At 48.8% G+C, this 22,548-nt stretch overlaps 1 protein-coding gene across 2 annotated transcripts in view; it reads left to right on the top strand.

Moving 5' to 3' along the window:
• The first annotated feature begins 808 nt into the window (after nt 1–808).
• The window catches only part of LOC144947461 (uncharacterized), a 34,244-nt gene continuing 12,504 nt past the window's right edge, over nt 809–22,548 (top strand). Inside the window, exon 1 of one of the 2 annotated variants that reach the window (XM_078876693.1) lies at nt 809–933. In XM_078876693.1, the coding sequence (XP_078732819.1) occupies nt 907–933 (27 nt within the window). In that variant the 5' untranslated portion in view covers nt 809–906. The remainder of the gene's footprint in view (nt 934–22,548) is intronic. The other variant, XM_078876694.1, reaches the window with a different exon arrangement.

The following is a 22,548-nucleotide window of genomic DNA, read 5'->3' as shown; positions in this document are numbered from 1 at the left end:
TTCTCTCCACGTGCTGGAAACATCGTCAATATTTAAAGCTTCTTCAGTTGAAAGTAGAAATGTGCGGAGCTTTGACAGTTTTCAGTCTTTGTTACAGTGAGGTTGAGATTATAATCATAAAGAGTAAGTTATTTAATGAGCTTCAGGATACTCCTGAGCAAAGTATTTACATATTTATACATGTAACATAACATTTTCTGGACGTGGAAGGGATTTGCATTTGTTCTCTTCAATCAAACAATAAATCTTTATTTAACGTGCCAATATCGCCCTCAATAAAGTGGGCATCAGTGCACATTACAGCAGAACTGGACCTGTACAGGGGACATAGAGCAACAGGAATCTTCGTATATATCAAAGTCTCCACGCGCTCGCGCTTGCGGGGGATTTGGCTCTCGGACGGTGGGCTTCACGTAGAAAAAAAATTGCCCGGCAGCATGTCCTAAGCCCCGCGGTGGGAATAGGCTATTCCGTTTACCCATCCGTAAACTTTAAAGTAGTTTAATTAACACATTTATGCCGTTTCTATTATTAATTATTTACTAATTGCGCGATATCGACCGTACCAACTGACGCATATTGTCTGGGGGGTGGGGCGGACCCTGCCAAGTGATGCGCGTTCGCTCCAGCTCACGAGGGACATTTTATTTTACGCGTTTAACTGGCAATACATACACACATGACGCTGCGGATATTTCTTCACAGTGTGATGTCCTCTTGCCCAAACCCCAACACGATGCGTCCAGTTTATACTGCAGACTCCATGGATAATATTTTTTTACTGCTTACATAGCATTATTCTTGCACGGGCGGGGGATGCTCGGGGGAGGGTAGCGGTCCAATCCCTAGCCTGGCAACGTGCCAACTCCACTGCCTCGCCAATGTAGGCCAGGACGGGGGCTACGCATGGCACAAGGCCTCAAGATGCCGATGGTAATTACAAATTTCCTTGCTTCTTACGCTAACAACGTAAGTGCATTGTTTACTATTATTAAACACATTCATTGACAAACATTACAATAATAATATTTGTGTGCACATACCTACTCTGGTTCATTGTTTACTATTATTAAACTAATCAGTTGGCAAATCTTACTATGATAATGTTTGTGTGCAGATAAGAACTCATGTTCATTGCTTACTATTATGAAATATATAAGTTGGCAGATATTACAATAATAATGTTTGTGGGCACAAAACACTTTTTAGATTTTTAGCTTGCAAAATTTTCCCTTTTTTTCCTGCGCTTTTATCACGCTGCCGCGGTCTACTGCCAGTCTGTGATGTCGCCTGCTGCCTGCTGATTAATTAACGTCAGTGCACTGCCAACCTATTATCTACACTGCTCATTTTCCTTTTCACCATTATGAGTGTATGCCAGTATATACTCGGTTGCCTGCTTCTTTACCTCACTCAGTGCACTGCTAGCCTTTCATGTCGACTATAGCAATTCTTATGTCATTGAGGCGGCGTACTGGCAGTCTATAATCTCGACTGTAACCTGCTTCTCAACTTACCTGTGCGTACTGCTGCTCTTTCATTGACACTTATTTCTGCGTATTTCTTCTATGCATTTCTATTGTTTCCATCGCTCACGTCACGCTATTTACTCACACGTAGTACTGCGATACTGATAGCTGTGCCATCATCGGGGATTGCTGTGCCTGTCGATGTGTGTGTGCATTAGTCGATGTGTGTGCATGGCTCCATCTGAGTGTGTAAGTCAATGTGCGTTTGTGTGTCTGTGTGTCAGTCGATGTGTGCGTGTACGTCGATGTGTATGTGTGTGTCAACCCATATGTGTGTGTGTTACTCCACATGTGTGTGTAAGTCTATACATGTGTGTGTCACCATTGGAACTTCATTTGCCAATAAAAATATGATTGTTTTTTTACCCTTCTATCTGGCAACAAAACTGACTCCTTTTTTACAAGAAGTCATGTTTGCATAGACCGCAATACCTGCAGCCATAATGCAAACAAAAAAACATAACTCTGATAATATATGCACTGTCCTTGAAGTTGATTGGTCCAAACCCGAGACAGCTTTCCTTAGAGCCTAGTCTCACATGGGTTGGACCAGATGACGCCAAAGGGCGCACAACTCAAGGACAATGCACCATCAGAGTATGAGAGCTCGAGGTAAGCATTTACACCATTGGAACCTCATTTGCCAGTAAAAAATATGATCATTGGTTTTTTACCCTTCTATCTGGCAACAAAACTGACACCTTTTTTACAAGGAGTCAAGTTTGCATAGACCACAATACCTACAGCCATAATGCAAACAAAAAAAACATAACTCTGATAATATATGCACTGTCCTTGAAGTTGATCCACACCCGAGACAGCTTTCCTTAGAGCCTAGTCTCACATGGGTTGGACCAGATGACGCCAAAGGCGCAAATGAGGTTCCAATAGTGTAAATGCTTACCCCGAGCTCTCATACTCTGATGGTGCATTGTCCTTGAGTTGTGCGCCTTTTGGCGTCATCTGGTCCAACCCATGTGAGAATAGGCTCTAAGGAAAGCTGTCTCGGATGTGGACCAATCAACTTCAAGGAAAGTGAATATATTATCAGAGTTATGTTTTTTTGTTTGCATAATGGCTGCAGGTATTGTGGTCTATGCAAATATGACTCCTTGTAAAAAGGTGTCAGTTTTGTTGCCAGATAGAAGGGTAAAAAAACCATTATCATGCGTGTGTCACTCGATGTGTGTAAGTCAATGCGTGTGTGTGAGTCGATATGTGTATGTTAATCTATGTGTTTGTATCTGAAGTAGATGTCTGTGTCACAGTCCATATGTGTATGTGTGTGTTGGGCTATGTGTGTGTCAGTCTATGAATGTGTTTTTTGTAGTCCATGTGTGTGTGTGTTAGTCCATATGTGTGTGTAACACACATGTGTGTTTACGTCAATGTGTGTGTGTGAGTCCACGTATGTCTTGTGTGTGAGTCGGTGTATGTGTGTGTGTGAGTCGCTCTATGTGTGTACGTCGATATGTGTGTGTGTGTGTCTCAGTCCATGTGCGTGTGTGTCTCTCGTCCATGTGCGTGTGTGTTAGTCGCTGTGTGTGCATGCCTCCATGTTAGTCAGTATAAGTCCATTTTTTTGCGTGTCTGTAGGTCCATATGTGCGTCTTAGCCCACCACCCCAATGCGTGCAGTTACTGCTATAAAGTTCTTAGATATTAACTTAATATTCTTAAAGCGCTTACATAGTATTATTCTGCCTCGGGCGGGGGGATGGTGGGGGGAGGGGGGTAGCGGCCCAGCCAGCAGCCTGGCAATATCTCACCTCCTCTGGCTTACCAATCTAGGCGAGGCGGCGGGCTCTGCATGGGACGAGGCGTCACCACGTCAATGTAAAGTACAATTTTATTGCATCTTTCGCTAAGAACTGAGGTTTATTGTTTACTATTATTAAACAAAGAAGTTTACAAATATTACTATGATAATGTTTGTGTGCACATAGCAACTCTGCTTAATTGTTTACTATTATGAAACTAATAAGTTGCCTAATATTACAATTATAATGTTCGTTTGCAGAAGCTACATGTGTCCCTAAAGTCGATGTCTGTGTGTGTGTGAGTCCATATGTGTTTGTGTGCATGTAAGTCGATGGGTTTCTATGTGTGTGGGTCCATGTCTGTGTGTTAGTCCATGTGTGTGTCTGTCTTTTTTAAACGGGCAACGCCCCATGTGTGTCTGTGTACGTACAAATGTGTGTGTGTGTGTCAGTCCATTTGTGTGCGTATCAGTCGCTGTGTGTGTGTAAGTCAATGCGTGTGTGTGAGTCTATGTGCCTGTTAATCCATGTGTATCTAAAGTACATGTCTGTGTGTCACAGTCCATATGTGTATGTGTGTGTAGGGCAATGTGTGGGTCAGTCTATGTATGTGTGTGTAAGTCCATGTGTGTGTGTCTTAGTCGATGTGTGTGTGTGTGTAAGTACATGTGTGTTTACGTCAATGTGTGTGAGTCCACGTATGTCTGTGTGTGAGTCGATGTATGTATGTGAGTCGCTGTATGTGTGTACGTCGATATGTGTGTGTAACTCCATGTGTGTGTATCTCAAGTGGAAGTCTATGTGTGTGTGAGTCGATATGTGTGTGTGTGTCAGTCCATGTGCGTGTGTATTAGTCGCTGTGTGTGCATGCCTCCATGTTAGTCAGTGTAAGTCAATTTTTTCGCGTGTCTGTAAGTCCATGTGTGCGTCTTAGTCCATCTGTGTGCGTTATTGACCTGCTCAAGGCCTATGATACCATCAGTAGGCCTAGGCGCTGGGTTGTTCTTCGTGCTTTCTGAGTCCCTCGCCCTTTGCTCACGATCCTTAAGGACCTTCACGATGGTGAGCAGCCCTACGTCAAACTACGTGGCAGTCAGTCAGACCCATTCCCTCTACACCTTGGGGTGTGACAGGGATGTCCTCTGGCTTCCACATTATTTAACCCATTTTTAACCACGTAGTTCGTGAAGACTTCAATGGCTGTACCGGAGGAATTACCATATGGTACAGATACAATGGGAGGCTGATCGATGCCCGGGTGCGGTCAAGGGATGGCTCCCTATTGCTCAACCATGCTATGTATGCTGATGCTCTGGTGATTGCTGCTCACCGCTGCTGAACCTGGAGCTCGCCACTAAGAGGTGGGGCCTTACCATCAGCCCCACCAAAACTAAGCACCTGCCTGGGTATTTTGTACCATCGAAAAATCCACCCCCACAACTCACAATTGGTGATGCGGCCGTTGTGGAGAGATTGTCGAGATTCCCATACCTGGCCAGTGTGCTCATGACCGGCTCCGGTTTAACAGCAGAGGTCTCACTCCAAATCACTCGAGCGCCATTATCTTTTCATTGGCTGCGTTACGCTGTGGAAGCTACCTGGTCTCTTGCTCTGCATGAAGCACCAGGTCTTCTCGGTCACGGTAATTCCCTCCCTTCTCTACGCTTTTGAAACGTGCACCCCCCTAATGGAACATCTTCGCCGGTTAGAAACATTTAGGCTGGCCTGCTAATGATCCATCCTGGGTTTAACCATATATGTGTGTGCGTCTAAGTCGATGTGTTTCTATGTGTGTGGGTCAATGTCTGTGTGCAAGTCCATGTGTGTGTCTGCCTTTTTCGCCCGAGCAACGCCGGGTACTTACCGCTAGTGGAAAAATAAACCTGTCACGACTTCAGCGGCTAACACTGACTGAGCAAAATAAAGCGGAAATGTGCGCAACGAATAGCATTAGAAAATTAAGTAGTAAATAACATAAATAATAACTGAAGGAACCGGTATTTTCCCCCTTCTTAAATTATGAATGTTGTGGGAATGCGAGTCTGAATAAATGCGTCTTGTACAGACCACGGAGTTGAGAGACACTCGGCGCGTTTTGGACGTCCGGTGGCAGGGTGTGCTAGAGAAGGCTCGTCCCTTCAGCGTCGGGTGAACAATCCTGGTACAGTTTGGATGAACTTATTCAATCACCCGAATACTACCCACCCATTGTATTTCACATAAAGTATGGAGAAAATAACAACGATTTAAAATATATTTTGTTTTATCACAGAAACCATACATGACAGAGCCATCCGAATGTAGGCACACGAGTTAAAATATTAAACTGAAAGTGTGCATACATCAATGAGAATGGACGTGATGAGCAGTGAGTGGCAACGCAGCTGAGCTGCTCAGCCCAGCTGTTTGAGTGGAGGAGGAACGGCAAGTTTCGGGGCCCCAGGGTTTAACTTGAAAGAGTCCATTTGGAAGATAACATATATGCTGACTGCCATGGGCAAAATAAGTAAATGCCTATTTGATACCATACTGTACTGGCACAAGTTTATCTTGATTTCAGAGACTAAACGTTATTTCTGACGAGGTAATATATTTTCCTAATAAAAAACAAAAGTGTTGCGGCATTCCTGTGTGATCAAACTTTTTACGGGATAATGCTAAATGACAAGCGGCTGTGAAAAAAATACTCCGTTAACCTGCACACATTAGTTTGTGATAATACTGTAAAAATAATAAAAGCATAAATAAACAATGCAGGTGTTGAAGTTGGGTGAGGGATGAACGATGTTAGACTTGGCCAGATATTGATCTCAGGTGGCCCAATTGGCAGTGCAATGCGCGTACCACTGGGCCACCACTCCATCCGCAAGAAACAAATTTACTTCCAATAAACGGGATTAGAAGTTGCGTAATCTAATTGTTGTAAATAAATCGCCATGAATGTTTTCAACTAATGTTGCAATGATGTTTAATTTATACGTAATATAGGGCCAGGAGGTATGCGGTCAACAATGCTTGACTCAGGGAGGAGGACGCCCCTGCCATGCATAGTCCCATGGGATGTTGGCTATCAACAACAAGGCAACTCCTATGACTAATTGGGAATGGGACGCAAGCGTAGGATTGATCACCCTGTCGCTGGCCGCCTTTGGGGAGGGTGTATAGTGTGAAAGGCCAAAACACCCTAGGAACCAAAGGTACACTACTGACGATGCGCTCCCCAAATTTCACCAGGCTCACTGTTCATGAACTCTTGGAAGTGCTTGCACAAAGGATAGTAACATCTCATCATGTGTTCTTGGAATCTGAATATCTGGACTTGTCCAGTGACTGCTGAGAAAGATCAGCTGACAACAGGGGAAAGTCCTTGTGGTGGCACGGAGATACGGTTGACAGGAGGGAATAGACCACACTGGGACAGTCATGGGTTAGCTTCCCATTTCTGTAGTTTCCCATGCTTCGCAGTATGTTGGAAACACCCGCTTTAGCTACAGAGAGTCAACATACGAGAATACCCCTAGAGTCTGCGAGAGCGGGGGCGGAAGAAGACTCATCGGCTGACAACATGGTAACGACTGGACCGGAAACGACTACGAGTAATGAGAGCACAGCACAAGAGAACACCACAGCAACTGTCACAAGTTCCGCTGCAACAGCGGGCCACAAACAGATGCAGGTATTTGTCTGTGGTTGGAAGAAAGTTACATCACACCATGGGTTGAGGATCCACCAGGGGAAGAAGGGGTGTTTGGGTAAAGAGAGACAGAGGCATCGCATTGATTACTTTCTGCGAAAGCGATCAAATCAGTCGAATGAAGCACAGCAACTGGACGCAAACCATAGTTTGCAGTGCATCAGTACCACTGTCATGGAGGACGTAAACTCAAGCACCGAAGTAACAACTGAGGTGGAACCAACAACAGGAGTGGAACTCACCCAGCCTCCCAGACCTGCAGTCGAGAGGAGACTACCAGGGCACAGACCGTATGTGAAGTGGCCTGGCGCCAGTGACAAGAAGTTGTGGGAAACAGTGAATACTGACCTTACCTTGACCCTCGAGAAACTTCGAGGCACAGTGGAGAAGAAGTTGGAAAGGATGGGGGACATCATTTATGAGTACGGGGCAGAAAGCTTTGGAGTGCAAGAGGCAAAAGGCGGGAGAAAGGTTCCAACCCCACCAGTTTCCAGGAGGCAACAAGAAATCAAGCGCCTCGTTCAAGAAAGGAGACAGCTTAAGAAACAGTGGAAGAAAGCCTCGGATGTGGAAAAGGAGGGCATAGAGGCACTTCAGGTTGACATCAAAACCCGGTTGGCATCCCTCCGTAGAGCAGAGAACCTACGGAAACGCAGAAGGAAGAAAGAACAAACTAGAACTCGATTCTATAAAGATCCCTTCAAGTTCCTTAAAAGTATCTTCACGAAGGAAAAAAGTGGAGCTCTAAAAACAACAAAGAAATACCTAGAGGAGCACCTGAGAACAACAAACTTTGACTCAAAGCGACATGAACATCTTGCCATCCCATCAGATATCCCACCCATTGAACCCCCGGAACATCATATTGAGACCAGCCCTCCGACATGGAAAGAGGTGGAAAACACAGTTCGACGGGCAAGAACAGCACCAGCCCCGGGGCCAAATGGAGTCCCGTACAAAGTGTATAAGAACGCACCAGACGTCCTGAGGTTCCTCTGGAGGCTTATGAGAACAGCTTGGCAAAAAAAAATAATACCCAAAGTGTGGCGTAGGGCAGGCGGAGTCCTGATCCCTAAGGAGAAGGATGCAGTGAACATCAGCCAATTCCGCCCAATCTCCTTACTGAATGTTGAGGGTAAAATCTTCTTTAGGGTCATTGCCCAGAGGATGGCCGAGTACCTGCAAAGGAATGCGTACGTCGATACATCTGTACAGAAGGCAGGAATATCAGGGTTCTCTGGCTGCTTGGAACATTCCAGCATGATCTGGCACCAGATCCAAATGGCCAAGGTGGAGAAAAGGGAACTCCATGTAGTCTTCCTCGACCTCGCCAATGCATTTGGCTCTGTGCCCCATGAACTCCTGTGGTCTGCCTTCAGATTTTTCCACATACCAGACACCATCACAACCCTGGTGAAATCGTACTTCCAGGATCTGCAGTTCTGCTTCACCACCTTAGAGTTCACCACCTCATGGCAGTGCCTGAATGTAGGTATAATGGCGGGATGTACCATTTCTCCGTTGGCATTCATAATGGCAATGGAGGTTATCATCAGATCCTCAAAATGGGTTGCTGGTGGACAGCGAGTCGACTCTGGTTTCCGCCTCCCTCCACTCAGAGCCTACATGGACAGCATTACAACATTGACCACCACTGTCCCATGCACCAGGAGACTGCTCAGAAAACTCGAGGAGAACATCAGCTGGGCCCGTATGAAGATTAAACCATCCAAGTCACGCTGCATCTCGATTGTGAAGGGAGTACTCTCTGACCTGAAATTATTCATCGGAGATGACCAAATCCCAACAGTGTCTGAGCAGCCGGTAAAAAGCCTTGGAAGGTGGTATGATGCAAGCCTGAAGGACAAAGACTTTGCATGCACTAAATGCACTTCATATGAGCACCACTGTCCATAAACTGTAAATAAGACATTTAATGTTGTCAATTCTACTTCACGTGTCAGTATTTTAATAACACATCTTATGTGTTCGCCGATGAAACAGTGGAAAGGAGATGTATGTCTCTATGTATGTGTTGCGGCGCAATGTACGACTCCGAGGCAGGTTCCGTTAGGGGCTCACGCCAAGTTTATTAAGGGCTGATGCCGAACCAAAACCACCCGAGCCGTGACTACCCCAACCTCGGCCGGTCGGGCAGAGTAGCCTCCCCTAGCCTCGTGTGAGGATTACCTACCCCGGGTCCCCACTCCTACCCCCGACGAACCCTGGTTACATCCCGGGTCCCCCCTTAAATACCCCCCAGGGGGCATGACGTCACCGTCCCCCAAGGTCCGCCTGACGTTACGTTCTGTGACACCACTCTCTCCCCAGGGTGAGCGTGACGTGACGTCACCCACTACAAACATCGACTTTAGACACACACATGTAGTTACACACACATATCGACTAATACATACATACATAGACTGAACAATAACATTCGCCACTAAGTGGCGGTGACGTCACCACAACACTTGTGCCAGGCTATGTGCACCTTGAGGCCACGTGAAGTGTCGAACGCCCGCTGGCAGGAGGTCACGGGGCAGACCCAGATGGCACAGGTCGACTGACTGAGACGACTGGCTGATGCACCACCTGTGCCCCCTACTCTGGCAACTTGCTGAGCTTTAGCCACCCGGCGATCCGCTCGTTGGTGTGAGTGTCGCTCCTCCGCCCTCCGTTGTTGTTGGATGGCAACTGCCTCCAACTGCCCAGTAGCGTCCTTCGGGAGCCTCCTCCACAGAGGCCGATCTTGACATGGCTGGTACCAGTTATCGGCAAGTCCACTCAGCTCCAGCTCCACGTCCTCCTGTACCACATCACTCCATCTCTTCTCTAGCCCGTGCCGTGCCCGTTTAGCCCCCTCGATTCGGCCGAACAAAAGCTGTTTAGGCATGCTATCTCGGCCTCGCTGTGCGCTGCGTTGCACCGCTAGTCGAGTAGATAACCATGTGTTCAATAAGCCCTCAGAGCCAGGATGACCGTCCAAATCCGATCGTCATTTATTGATTGTAACAGGTAAAACTGGTGAGAAAACACAGATACAGCATCTGTTATAATTCGGAAACACCCACACAATGAACACCACAGCATCAGAACATTGTCTCAGATAACAATAGATCCTAGAAGGACCAGGCCCCCACATTACCCCTGAACAACTAGACAAAGGCACAAGCTGGTGCGTTGCATACAGGCACATAGTGTATTCATCCCACTGCACCCCAAATGTACAGCATTACACTTAACACTAAACTGTGGATGAGATACTTCGTCATCACTCTCAGGATCGCAACATAGGCACAAGTCTGACTCGACCTACTAAATCACAAGTAACATCCACAATAAGGAAAGTCACAGGCTTCGTTACTAACTAGGCCTCGTATTTACTACAACAACTTAACGGCACCATAAAGGCATTTACATTGCTATAACGGTCATTCCAACATTACAACAGCATTTCCAATATTATAGGAATATAAACAACTTACAGATAATGCTTCTTAAGCTCCCACAATGGACAAGTGCGGCTGTGGTCTCACTGAGATGCGATGCGTGCCGCCATCTTGACTTATCTGTGTAATGGCTGACGCCCGCGTGGTACAGTGGAAAACTAACATCGTCACTTTCTGGTCACGTGACCAACATTAGCATAAAAAAAACAGGAACTTCCTGTGAACGCACGCTCCACATCTGCCGTGAGGCAAGACACTCCCCGTCTGGTATCTAGGAGATACCACCATTTATTTCCTATCTCATAAACAAGTGTATAACAACTTCAACGGGTCGACTTATTTGTCCATATCTTTGCGAGAGAGAAGTAGTACTATCTCGACTATGGGCCTGATGAAAGTTCATAACCTCGACCTTTCGAACTTTTCCATCGGCACTTGGAATCGACTTGAGGATGCGGCCCATTGGCCACTCATTCCGTTTGGCTTGGTTGTCCTTCAGTAGGATGAGGTCGCCTTCTTGGATGTCTGGTCTATTAGACTGCCACTTGTTGCGCACTTGGAGTGTCATAAGGTACTCGTTTTTCCAGCGACGCCAGAACGTGTTCGCGAAGCTCTGCACTTGTCTCCATTGACGTCTGTAGAGGTCTGCAGTGCTGGCCTCCTCGGTAGGTGCTGTGAGCACATCTGTCTTCTGGGTAAGAAGTGTAGCAGGAGTCAAGATGAATGGTGACTCCGGGTCGGTTGAGACGGGGATCAGGGGTCTTGAGTTAATTATGGCTGAGACCTCGGCCATGAGAGTGGTCAAGACCTCGTGAGAGAGCCGTGTGGACCCGACATCACATAGCATGGAGTCCAGAATGCGTCGAGCAATCCCGATCATGCGTTCCCAGGCTCCACCCATGTGCGAAGAGTGGGGAGGATTGAAGATCCATGTGCAGCCTTGGTCACCAAGGTATTTCCTGACAGAATAATCTTCGACATTCTCCGTATTGATCTTAAGCTCTTCACATGCTCCTATGAAATTGGTTCCACAATCAGAACGGAGTTGCTTGGCTGGCCCTCTGATGGCGAAGAACCTCCGGAGTGCATTTATAAAGCTCGAAGAGTCCATGGACTCGATGACTTCGATGTGCACTGCTCGTGTACTCATACAGGTGAACAACACTGCCCAACGTTTGCTGTTCGCGAGCCCTCCTCTTGTGCGGCGAGAGATGACTGTCCACGGTCCGAACACGTCAATCCCTACAGAGGTGAAGGGAGGTTCCACACTGAGTCGATCGGCTGGGAGGTCTGCCATTTTCTGTTCTTCCTGTTTTCCACGTAGCTTGCGACACCGGATACACTTGTGGATTGTGCTGGCGATGCACCTCTTTGCTCCAATGATCCACAGCCCTGCAGATCGGATTGCTCCTTCTGTGAAGTGCCGACCTTGGTGCTTGACCTTCTCGTGGTAGTGGCGCACGAGTAAGATTGCGATGTGGCTCTGGCTTGGGATTATGAGGGGGTTTCGTTCATTCTCATCTAATTTTGCATTCCCTAGCCGACCACCGATCCTGAGCAAGTCGTCTTTGTCCATCCCGGGGTTTAGCTTCCTGAGGGTGCTGACCCTAGGAAGGTCTTCTCCCTTGTTAATGGCCTTGATCTCACTTGCATAAGCTGCCTGTTGCACACAGCGGAAGATTGATTTCCTTGCTCTGGAAAGCTCGTCTTCAGTGCGTGGCACTGTGCAGTAATGCCATCCATTGCAGCTACCAGTGGTGCCTCTCATCGGGCGATGGAAGCAGTCTGCGATATGTGTTAAATGTGCTATCGCTCGCACGAGCATCGTCCATTTCGAGAAATGTTCAAAATGGTGTGGACTCAGTGGACTTCTTGGTCGCACATTTGTTACGAAAGTTGTCACTAGAGGACGAATCTCCTTGTCGGACTCGGGCTCTAAGAGTCCAAAGGTCTCCTTGGTAGTACATGGGCCAACGTCACGTCGTAACAGGAACGCTGGACCGGTCAGCCAGATGGTTTGATTCAGCAGAGATGCAGGGACGGACCTAGTTGCGAGATCTGCTGGATTCTGGTCAGTTGGTACGTAATTCCATTGCTCCGGCTGCGTCGATCTCCTGATGCGCTCCACCCGGTTGCTGATGTAGGTGTAGAACCTTCTGGTTTGGTTGTTTATGTAGCCTAGTACGAACTTACTGTCCGTGTAGAACTTGACTGCGTCCAGTTTGACGTCAAATTCGTCTAAGATCAGTTCCGCCACCTCTGTAGCAAGAATGGCTCCACACAGCTCGAGCCTTGAGATGGTATGTTCCGGTTGTGGGGCCTTGCCGCGGAACTCTTTCCAGAATTCCCACTCGGACGATAGCTCCGAGTCGAGGAACGGAGAGGCCACGGTCACAGCGACCACCGCCACGACCACCAGCAGAGCGACGAGCAGCGGCTTCACCTTAGTCTTCTTCCCGTCAGTCAGGACTGGCTTGGAGAAACGTGGAGGAACAAACTCCAACGAAGACGGTGGATGCACAAGTGAAGTCATGGTGGTTTCTTCGTAAGTCTGCACGGTACAGCCTTGACTTCTCTCGCCGAGTTCCTCTTTCAGCGTGAAGTGGTTGGGGCACGGTTTGAAGAGCGACGTGCGTCCATTCGTGAGCACACTCGTTCTGAATGTGCTAATGTGGTCTGGTTTGTATATTCCCTTCAGACAAACGTCACCTACGATGACCCATCCTAGGTCGAGTTTCTGGGCATAGGGAGCGTCGTGAGGTCCATTGCGTTGGTTACGAACCTTGTGGACTCTCAGCATGTCCCTGCCGAGCAGAAGTAAAATCTGTGCCGCGTGATCCAATGGTGGGATGAACTCTGCTATGGGTTTCAGGTGTGGGTGGTGACGTGCAACTTCGGGCGTGGGAATCTCACTCCTGTCGTCCGGTATCTCGTTGCACTCTGTCACCGTAGGAAGGGCTAGCTTCATGGTGCTATCTATGGTTTCCACCATGAGGCCGCTCGCTCTTCTTCCCGCTGTCTCCATCAGTACTGAGCATGTTCTGAGCGTGTATGGAAAGGAATTCCCACCTACACTTAGCTGATCAAAGAACTCTGACCTTGCCAAAGACCTGTTGCTCTGGTCGTCCATTATGGCGTACATCCTTACTGCCCTTTCAGGATGTCCTTTGGGATAGACTCGGACGAGGCATATCTTTGAGCAAGATCTTCCTTTGAAGCCTTCTCCACAGACTTCTGTGCATTTGGTTGTGATTGACGAAGTGAGTGCGGCGGTCTCGCCTTGCTCCCCGCCGTGCTCTGCTTCGGGATCGGAAGCCTTAGTGCTACTGGGTTTCGAGTAAAATGTGTGCAGAGCAGTTGCGTGTTTGTCGCTGCCACATTCCTTGCACTTGATATCTGCCTTGCAATTCCTTGCAAGGTGGTTAGTAGAAGCACAGCATTTGAAGCACACTCCAAATTCTTTCAGCATGTTCTTCCGCTCTTCCAATGGCTTCCTCCTGAACTCACGGCATTTCTGGAGGGAGTGAGGTTTATCATGCAATGGGCATTGCTTCTCTGGATCCTCTATCTTTTTCTTTGTGGTGGTTGCCTGGACGGAGTTTGCGAATGTCGCAGGAGAGACCTCAGTCTTGTGCACGGAAATTGGCACTCTCGCTGTTCCTCGTTTCGCCGTTGTCCTTTCCATTTTTGGGAGATCTGGACTGGAAATCCCCGTGGTGCCAAACATGAAACTCGGGTCATTTCTAGTCTTAGCCAGGTTGCGGATAAACTTTGAGAAAAAAGAGAATGGGGGGAATGCAACCTGATGCTCTGACTTGTATCTTGAACCCGCTGTTCTCCATTTTTCCTGCACGTCAAATGGCAATTTCTCTACGATGGGGTTCACGCCATGGTAGGTATTCAAGAAAATGAGAACTGGTAAGTAGGGATCAGCCTGGGCTGATTCAAGCTCCATCAAAAGATCTCCAAGCTCCCGTAACCTTTTATTGTCTCGACCAGAGATTTTTGGAAAGTTCTGCAACTTCTTGAAGAGAGCCTTCTCAATGGTTTCTGGGCTTCCATAGCACTCCTCGAGCCTCTCCCACACCGCATGCAGGCTTGAGGCGGGGTCGTCAATGTTTGCTGACCGGATCCTCTTTGCGTACTCTGCAGATTCATTTCCTAACCATTTCACCAACAGGTCGAGTTCTTCACTTGCAGAGATGTCTGCATTTCGGATTGCATTCCTGAAGGTAGATCTCCAGGCTCGATAGTTCTCAGAGTGGTCATCAAACTTAACGAGTCCTGTGTTGATTAGTTCGCGGTGAGCCAGGTACCTAGCAAAGTCTCCTAGTCCTGCTGATCCAGGGTGTGTCCATACTGGCGCTTGTGAGGCGGCATTATTGGCTGTATTGCCTAGCATGCCGTCATTTGCAATGGCGTTGGACTGTGGGCCCAAAGGGTTTCGATCACGTTGGTTGGATCCCCTTATGTGACTGTCTGGAATGTGGGTCTGACTTGGTGCATCCACGTCTGACCCCACGTGCGCGACGCTGAGTTGGCGACTAACTGCCAGAGCGGGATATGCATTTCCACCATTCCTGTAGACAGCATTCATGTTCATTCGGAGTGGAGATGGCAATGCCTGAACGTCCACCCTTTGTTCAGTATGGTTTGGTGGAGGAGCATTGATGCATTGTTCAGACCAGTCCAAAATATGTTTTCTGGTGAGTTGATCACGGTCCTTGACAGGTTTCTGAGTGCCAAACTCACTCCAATTCTCTTCCTTATCCAGGTTGGCTGCAGCTTCGAGCACCACTGCATGGGCCATTGCAGCAGCTGTTTCCTTTTTGAGTTGTAGGGTGCTTAACTTAGCATCCAGCTCAATTTTCTTCCGTGTGGCAGTAGCCACTAATGTACTCTCTTGCTCTTCAAGCTCTGCTTTTTCTTGCTCTGCTTTCTTCCGTGCGGCAGCAGTTGCTAATATACTTTCTTGCTCTGCGAGCTCTGCTTTCCTCCGTGCTGCGGCAGTTGCTATGCTTGCTTCTTCTTGTATGCGAGCCTTTTCAATTAGCATGGCTTCCTCTTCAGCCATGTAGGCGATACGGGCGTTTGCTGCTTCTGCTGCGGCGCGTGCCTGAGCTGCTGCCATACCAGTAGATGATATATGTGAGTGTGCTGAGGCTTTAGATCTTGTGGTGGACCTGGATGAGACAGAGTGCTGAGATCGTGTCTCTCTTAAGCCCTCCACACGGTCCATTGCATCTTGTATCACTGCCTGCACATTATCATCGAGCAGTTCGAGGAAGTGCTCTTGTCTGCGCACTCCCTCAATGCCCTCATCTGTTTTCACCTTCATCAGGAGGGAGATGTATCTATTTGCCAGGAGCTTGTAGCTTGAGCTGCTCACATTCACTCGCTGGATGGCCCGCTGAATTGAGGCCACTGTGTCTGAGGCATTTGAAGCTTCAGATAAATCTGCTTCAACCCGGTTCCATGCCCATTGTATCCTGGCATCAAGGTCCTGTTTCTCAGCCTCATAGCTTTCCAAGGCCCATTGCGTCAACCTGACCTCCCTCTGGGGCCTTGAACTCCCTTGGTCCTCTTGAGGCAGGATGGGAGATCCTGGATTGCTTGGTTCACCTTCTTCAGCATCTCTCCTTGCTGAACTGTGGCTTTCCATGCTGCGATGCTTGCAGCACGATTTTAATGTAGACTCGTTGCAGAGCTCCTTGCTTGTTGCAGGCTGACTGCAGGGCTGGCTGCAGAGCTGGCTGCAGAGTTGACTGCAGGGCTGGCTGCAGAGCTGGCTGCAGGGCTGGCTGCAGAGCTGGCTGCAGAGCTGGCTGCAGGGCTGGCTGCAGAGCTGGCTGCAGAGCTGACTGCAGAGCTGACTGCAGAGTTGACTGCAGGGCTGGCTGCAGAGCTGGCTGCAGGGCTGGCTGCAGAGCTGGCTGCAGAGCTGGCTGCAGGGCTGGCTGCAGAGCTGACTGCAGAGCTGACTGCAGGGCTGGCTGCAGGGCTGGCTGCAGAGCTGGCTGCAGGGCTGGCTGCAGGGCTGGCTGCAGGACTTCTTGGGAGCTTTAAGAAAAGTATCTTTTTACTATCTCGGCCTCGCTGTGCGCTGCGTTGCACCGCTAGTCGAGTAGATAACCATGTGTTCAATAAACCCTCGGAGCCAGGATGACCGTCCAACTCCGATCGTCATTTATTGATTGTAACAGGTAAAACTGGTGAGAAAACAGCATCTGTTATAATTCGGAAACACCCACACAATGAACACCACAGCATCAGAACATTGTCTCAGATAACAATAGATCCTGGAAGGACCAGGCCCCCACATTACCCCTGAACAACTAGACAAAGGCACAAGCTGGTGCGTTGCATACAGGCACATAGTGTATTCATCCCACTGCACCCCAAATGTACAGCATTACACTTAACACTAAACTGTGGATGAGATACTTCGTCATCACTCTCAGGATCGCAACATAGGCACAAGTCTGACTCGACCTACTAAATCACAAGTAACATCCACAATAAGGAAAGTCACAGGCTTCGTTACTAACTAGGCCTCGTATTTACTACAACAACTTAACGGCACCATAAAGGCATTTACATTGCTATAACGGTCATTCCAACATTACAACAGCATTTCCAATATTATAGGAATATAAACAACTTACAGATAATGCTTCTTAAGCTCCCACAATGGACAAGTGCGGCTGTGGTCTCACTGAGATGCGATGCGTGCCGCCATCTTGACTTATCTGTGTAATGGCTGACGCCCGCGTGGTACAGTGGAAAACTAACATCGTCACTTTCTGGTCACGTGACCAACATTAGCATAAAAAAAACAGGAACTTCCTGTGAACGCACGCTCCACATCTGCCGTGAGGCAAGACACTCCCCGTCTGGTATCTAGGAGATACCACCATTTATTTCCTATCTCATAAACAAGTGTATAACAACTTCAACGGGTCGACTTATTTGTCCATATCTTTGCGAGAGAGAAGTAGTACTATCTCGACTATGGGCCTGATGAAAGTTCATAACCTCGACCTTTCGAACTTTTCCATCGGCACTTGGAATCGACTTGAGGATGCGGCCCATTGGCCACTCATTCCGTTTGGCTTGGTTGTCCTTCAGTAGGACGAGGTCGCCTTCTTGGATGTCTGGTCTATTAGACTGCCACTTGTTGCGCACTTGGAGTGTCATAAGGTACTCGTTTTTCCAGCGACGCCAGAACGTGTTCGCGAAGCTCTGCACTTGTCTCCATTGACGTCTGTAGAGGTCTGCAGTGCTGGCCTCCTCGGTAGGTGCTGTGAGCACATCTGTCTTCTGGGTAAGAAGTGTAGCAGGAGTCAAGATGAATGGTGACTCCGGGTCGGTTGAGACGGGGATCAGGGGTCTTGAGTTAATTATGGCTGAGACCTCGGCCATGAGAGTGGTCAAGACCTCGTGAGAGAGCCGTGTGGACCCGACATCACATAGCATGGAGTCCAGAATGCGTCGAGCAATCCCGATCATGCGTTCCCAGGCTCCACCCATGTGCGAAGAGTGGGGAGGATTGAAGATCCATGTGCAGCCTTGGTCACCAAGGTATTTCCTGACAGAATAATCTTCGACATTCTCCGTATTGATCTTAAGCTCTTCACATGCTCCTATGAAATTGGTTCCACAATCAGAACGGAGTTGCTTGGCTGGCCCTCTGATGGCGAAGAACCTCCGGAGTGCATTTATAAAGCTCGAAGAGTCCATGGACTCGATGACTTCGATGTGCACTGCTCGTGTACTCATACAGGTGAACAACACTGCCCAACGTTTGCTGTTCGCGAGCCCTCCTCTTGTGCGGCGAGAGATGACTGTCCACGGTCCGAACACGTCAATCCCTACAGAGGTGAAGGGAGGTTCCACACTGAGTCGATCGGCTGGGAGGTCTGCCATTTTCTGTTCTTCCTGTTTTCCACGTAGCTTGCGACACCGGATACACTTGTGGATTGTGCTGGCGATGCACCTCTTTGCTCCAATGATCCACAGCCCTGCAGATCGGATTGCTCCTTCTGTGAAGTGCCGACCTTGGTGCTTGACCTTCTCGTGGTAGTGGCGCACGAGTAAGATTGCGATGTGGCTCTGGCTTGGGATTATGAGGGGGTTTCGTTCATTCTCATCTAATTTTGCATTCCCTAGCCGACCACCGATCCTGAGCAAGTCGTCTTTGTCCATCCCGGGGTTTAGCTTCCTGAGGGTGCTGACCCTAGGAAGGTCTTCTCCCTTGTTAATGGCCTTGATCTCACTTGCATAAGCTGCCTGTTGCACACAGCGGAAGATTGATTTCCTTGCTCTGGAAAGCTCGTCTTCAGTGCGTGGCACTGTGCAGTAATGCCATCCATTGCAGCTACCAGTGGTGCCTCTCATCGGGCGATGGAAGCAGTCTGCGATATGTGTTAAATGTGCTATCGCTCGCACGAGCATCGTCCATTTCGAGAAATGTTCAAAATGGTGTGGACTCAGTGGACTTCTTGGTCGCACATTTGTTACGAAAGTTGTCACTAGAGGACGAATCTCCTTGTCGGACTCGGGCTCTAAGAGTCCAAAGGTCTCCTTGGTAGTACATGGGCCAACGTCACGTCGTAACAGGAACGCTGGACCCGTCAGCCAGATGGTTTGATTCAGCAGAGATGCAGGGACGGACCTAGTTGCGAGATCTGCTGGATTCTGGTCAGTTGGAACGTAATTCCATTGCTCCGGCTGCGTCGATCTCCTGATGCGCTCCACCCGGTTGCTGATGTAGGTGTAGAACCTTCTGGTTTGGTTGTTAATGTAGCCTAGTACGAACTTACTGTCCGTGTAGAACTTGACTGCGTCCAGTTTGACGTCAAATTCGTCTAAGATCAGTTCCGCCACCTCTGTAGCAAGAATGGCTCCACACAGCTCGAGCCTTGAGATGGTATGTTCCGGTTGTGGGGCCTTGCCGCGGAACTCTTTCCAGAATTCCCACTCGGACGATAGCTCCGAGTCGAGGAACGGAGAGGCCACGGTCACAGCGACCACCGCCACGACCACCAGCAGAGCGACGAGCAGCGGCTTCACCTTAGTCTTCTTCCCGTCAGTCAGGACTGGCTTGGAGAAACGTGGAGGAACAAACTCCAACGAAGACGGTGGATGCACAAGTGAAGTCATGGTGGTTTCTTCGTAAGTCTGCACGGTACAGCCTTGACTTCTCTCGCCGAGTTCCTCTTTCAGCGTGAAGTGGTTGGGGCACGGTTTGAAGAGCGACGTGCGTCCATTCGTGAGCACACTCGTTCTGAATGTGCTAATGTGGTCTGGTTTGTATATTCCCTTCAGACAAACGTCACCTACGATGACCCATCCTAGGTCGAGTCTCTGGGCATAGGGAGCGTCGTGAGGTCCATTGCGTTGGTTACGAACCTTGTGGACTCTCAGCATGTCCCTGCCGAGCAGAAGTAAAATCTGTGCCGCATGATCCAATGGTGGGATGAACTCTGCTATGGGTTTCAGGTGTGGGTGGTGACGTGCAACTTCGGGCGTGGGAATCTCACTCCTGTCGTCCGGTATCTCGTTGCACTCTGTCACCGTAGGAAGGGCTAGCTTCATGGTGCTATCTATGGTTTCCACCATGAGGCCGCTCGCTCTTCTTCCCGCTGTCTCCATCAGTACTGAGCATGTTCTGAGCGTGTATGGAAAGGAATTCCCACCTACACTTAGCTGATCAAAGAACTCTGACCTTGCCAAAGACCTGTTGCTCTGGTCGTCCATTATGGCGTACATCCTTACTGCCCTTTCAGGATGTCCTTTGGGATAGACTCGGACGAGGCATATCTTTGAGCAAGATCTTCCTTTGAAGCCTTCTCCACAGACTTCTGTGCATTTGGTTGTGATTGACGAAGTGAGTGCGGCGGTCTCGCCTTGCTCCCCGCCGTGCTCTGCTTCGGGATCGGAAGCCTTAGTGCTACTGGGTTTCGAGTAAAATGTGTGCAGAGCAGTTGCGTGTTTGTCGCTGCCACATTCCTTGCACTTGATATCTGCCTTGCAATTCCTTGCAAGGTGGTTAGTAGAAGCACAGCATTTGAAGCACACTCCAAATTCTTTCAGCATGTTCTTCCGCTCTTCCAATGGCTTCCTCCTGAACTCACGGCATTTCTGGAGGGAGTGAGGTTTATCATGCAATGGGCATTGCTTCTCTGGATCCTCTATCTTTTTCTTTGTGGTGGTTGCCTGGACGGAGTTTGCGAATGTCGCAGGAGAGACCTCAGTCTTGTGCACGGAAATTGGCACTCTCGCTGTTCCTCGTTTCGCCGTTGTCCTTTCCATTTTTGGGAGATCTGGACTGGAAATCCCCGTGGTGCCAAACATGAAACTCGGGTCATTTCTAGTCTTAGCCAGGTTGCGGATAAACTTTGAGAAAAAAGAGAATGGGGGGAATGCAACCTGATGCTCTGACTTGTATCTTGAACCCGCTGTTCTCCATTTTTCCTGCACGTCAAATGGCAATTTCTCTACGATGGGGTTCACGCCATGGTAGGTATTCAAGAAAATGAGACCTGGTAAGTAGGGATCAGCCTGGGCTGATTCAAGCTCCATCAAAAGATCTCCAAGCTCCCGTAACCTTTTATTGTCTCGACCAGAGATTTTTGGAAAGTTCTGCAACTTCTTGAAGAGAGCCTTCTCAATGGTTTCTGGGCTTCCATAGCACTCCTCGAGCCTCTCCCACACCGCATGCAGGCTTGAGGCGGGGTCGTCAATGTTTGCTGACCGGATCCTCTTTGCGTACTCTGCAGATTCATTTCCTAACCATTTCACCAACAGGTCGAGTTCTTCACTTGCAGAGATGTCTGCATTTCGGATTGCATTCCTGAAGGTAGATCTCCAGGCTCGATAGTTCTCAGAGTGGTCATCAAACATAACGAGTCCTGTGTTGATTAGTTCGCGGTGAGCCAGGTACCTAGCAAAGTCTCCTAGTCCTGCTGATCCAGGGTGTGTCCATACTGGCGCTTGTGAGGCGGCATTATTGGCTGTATTGCCTAGCATGCCGTCATTTGCAATGGCGTTGGACTGTGGGCCCAAAGGGTTTCGATCACGTTGGTTGGATCCCCTTATGTGACTGTCTGGAATGTGGGTCTGACTTGGTGCATCCACGTCTGACCCCACGTGCGCGACGCTGAGTTGGCGACTAACTGCCAGAGCGGGATATGCATTTCCACCATTCCTGTAGACAGCATTCATGTTCATTCGGAGTGGAGATGGCAATGCCTGAACGTCCACCCTTTGTTCAGTATGGTTTGGTGGAGGAGCATTGATGCATTGTTCAGACCAGTCCAAAATATGTTTTCTGGTGAGTTGATCACGGTCCTTGACAGGTTTCTGAGTGCCAAACTCACTCCAATTCTCTTCCTTATCCAGGTTGGCTGCTGCTTCGAGCACCTCTGCCTGGGCCATTGCAGGAGCTGCTTCCTTTTTGAGTTGTAGGGTGCTTAACTTAGCATCCAGCTCAATTTTCTTCCGTGTGGCAGTAGCCACTAATGTACTCTCTTGCTCTTCAAGCTCTGCTTTTTCTTGCTCTGCTTTCTTCCGTGCGGCAGCAGTTGCTAATATACTTTCTTGCTCTGCGAGCTCTGCTTTCCTCCGTGCTGCGGCAGTTGCTATTCTTGCTTCTTCTTGTATGCGAGCCTTTTCAATTAGCATGGCTTCCTCTTCAGCCATGTAGGCAATACGGGCGTTTGCTGCTTCTGCTGCGGCGCGTGCCTGAGCTGCTGCCATACCAGTAGATGATATATGTGAGTGTGCTGAGGCTTTAGATCTTGTGGTGGACCTGGATGAGACAGAGTGCTGAGATCGTGTCTCTCTTAAGCCCTCCACACGGTCCATTGCATCTTGTATCACTGCCTGCACATTATCATCGAGCAGTTCGAGGAAGTGCTCTTGTCTGCGCACTCCCTCAATGCCCTCATCTGTTTTCACGTTCATCAGGAGGGAGATGTATCTATTTGCCAGGAGCTTGTAGCTTGAGCTGCTCACATTCACTCGCTGGATGGCCCGCTGAATTGAGGCCACTGTGTCTGAGGCATTTGAAGCTTCAGATAAATCTGCTTCAACCCGGTTCCATGCCCATTG

Source organism: Lampetra fluviatilis, chromosome 45 (genome assembly GCF_964198595.1).
Source record: "Lampetra fluviatilis chromosome 45, kcLamFluv1.1, whole genome shotgun sequence".
In the NCBI taxonomy this organism is placed as follows: Eukaryota; Metazoa; Chordata; class Hyperoartia; order Petromyzontiformes; family Petromyzontidae; genus Lampetra; species Lampetra fluviatilis.
The sequence above is the reverse complement of the archived record's forward strand: the minus strand, read 5'-3'. Positions and strand labels throughout refer to the sequence as shown.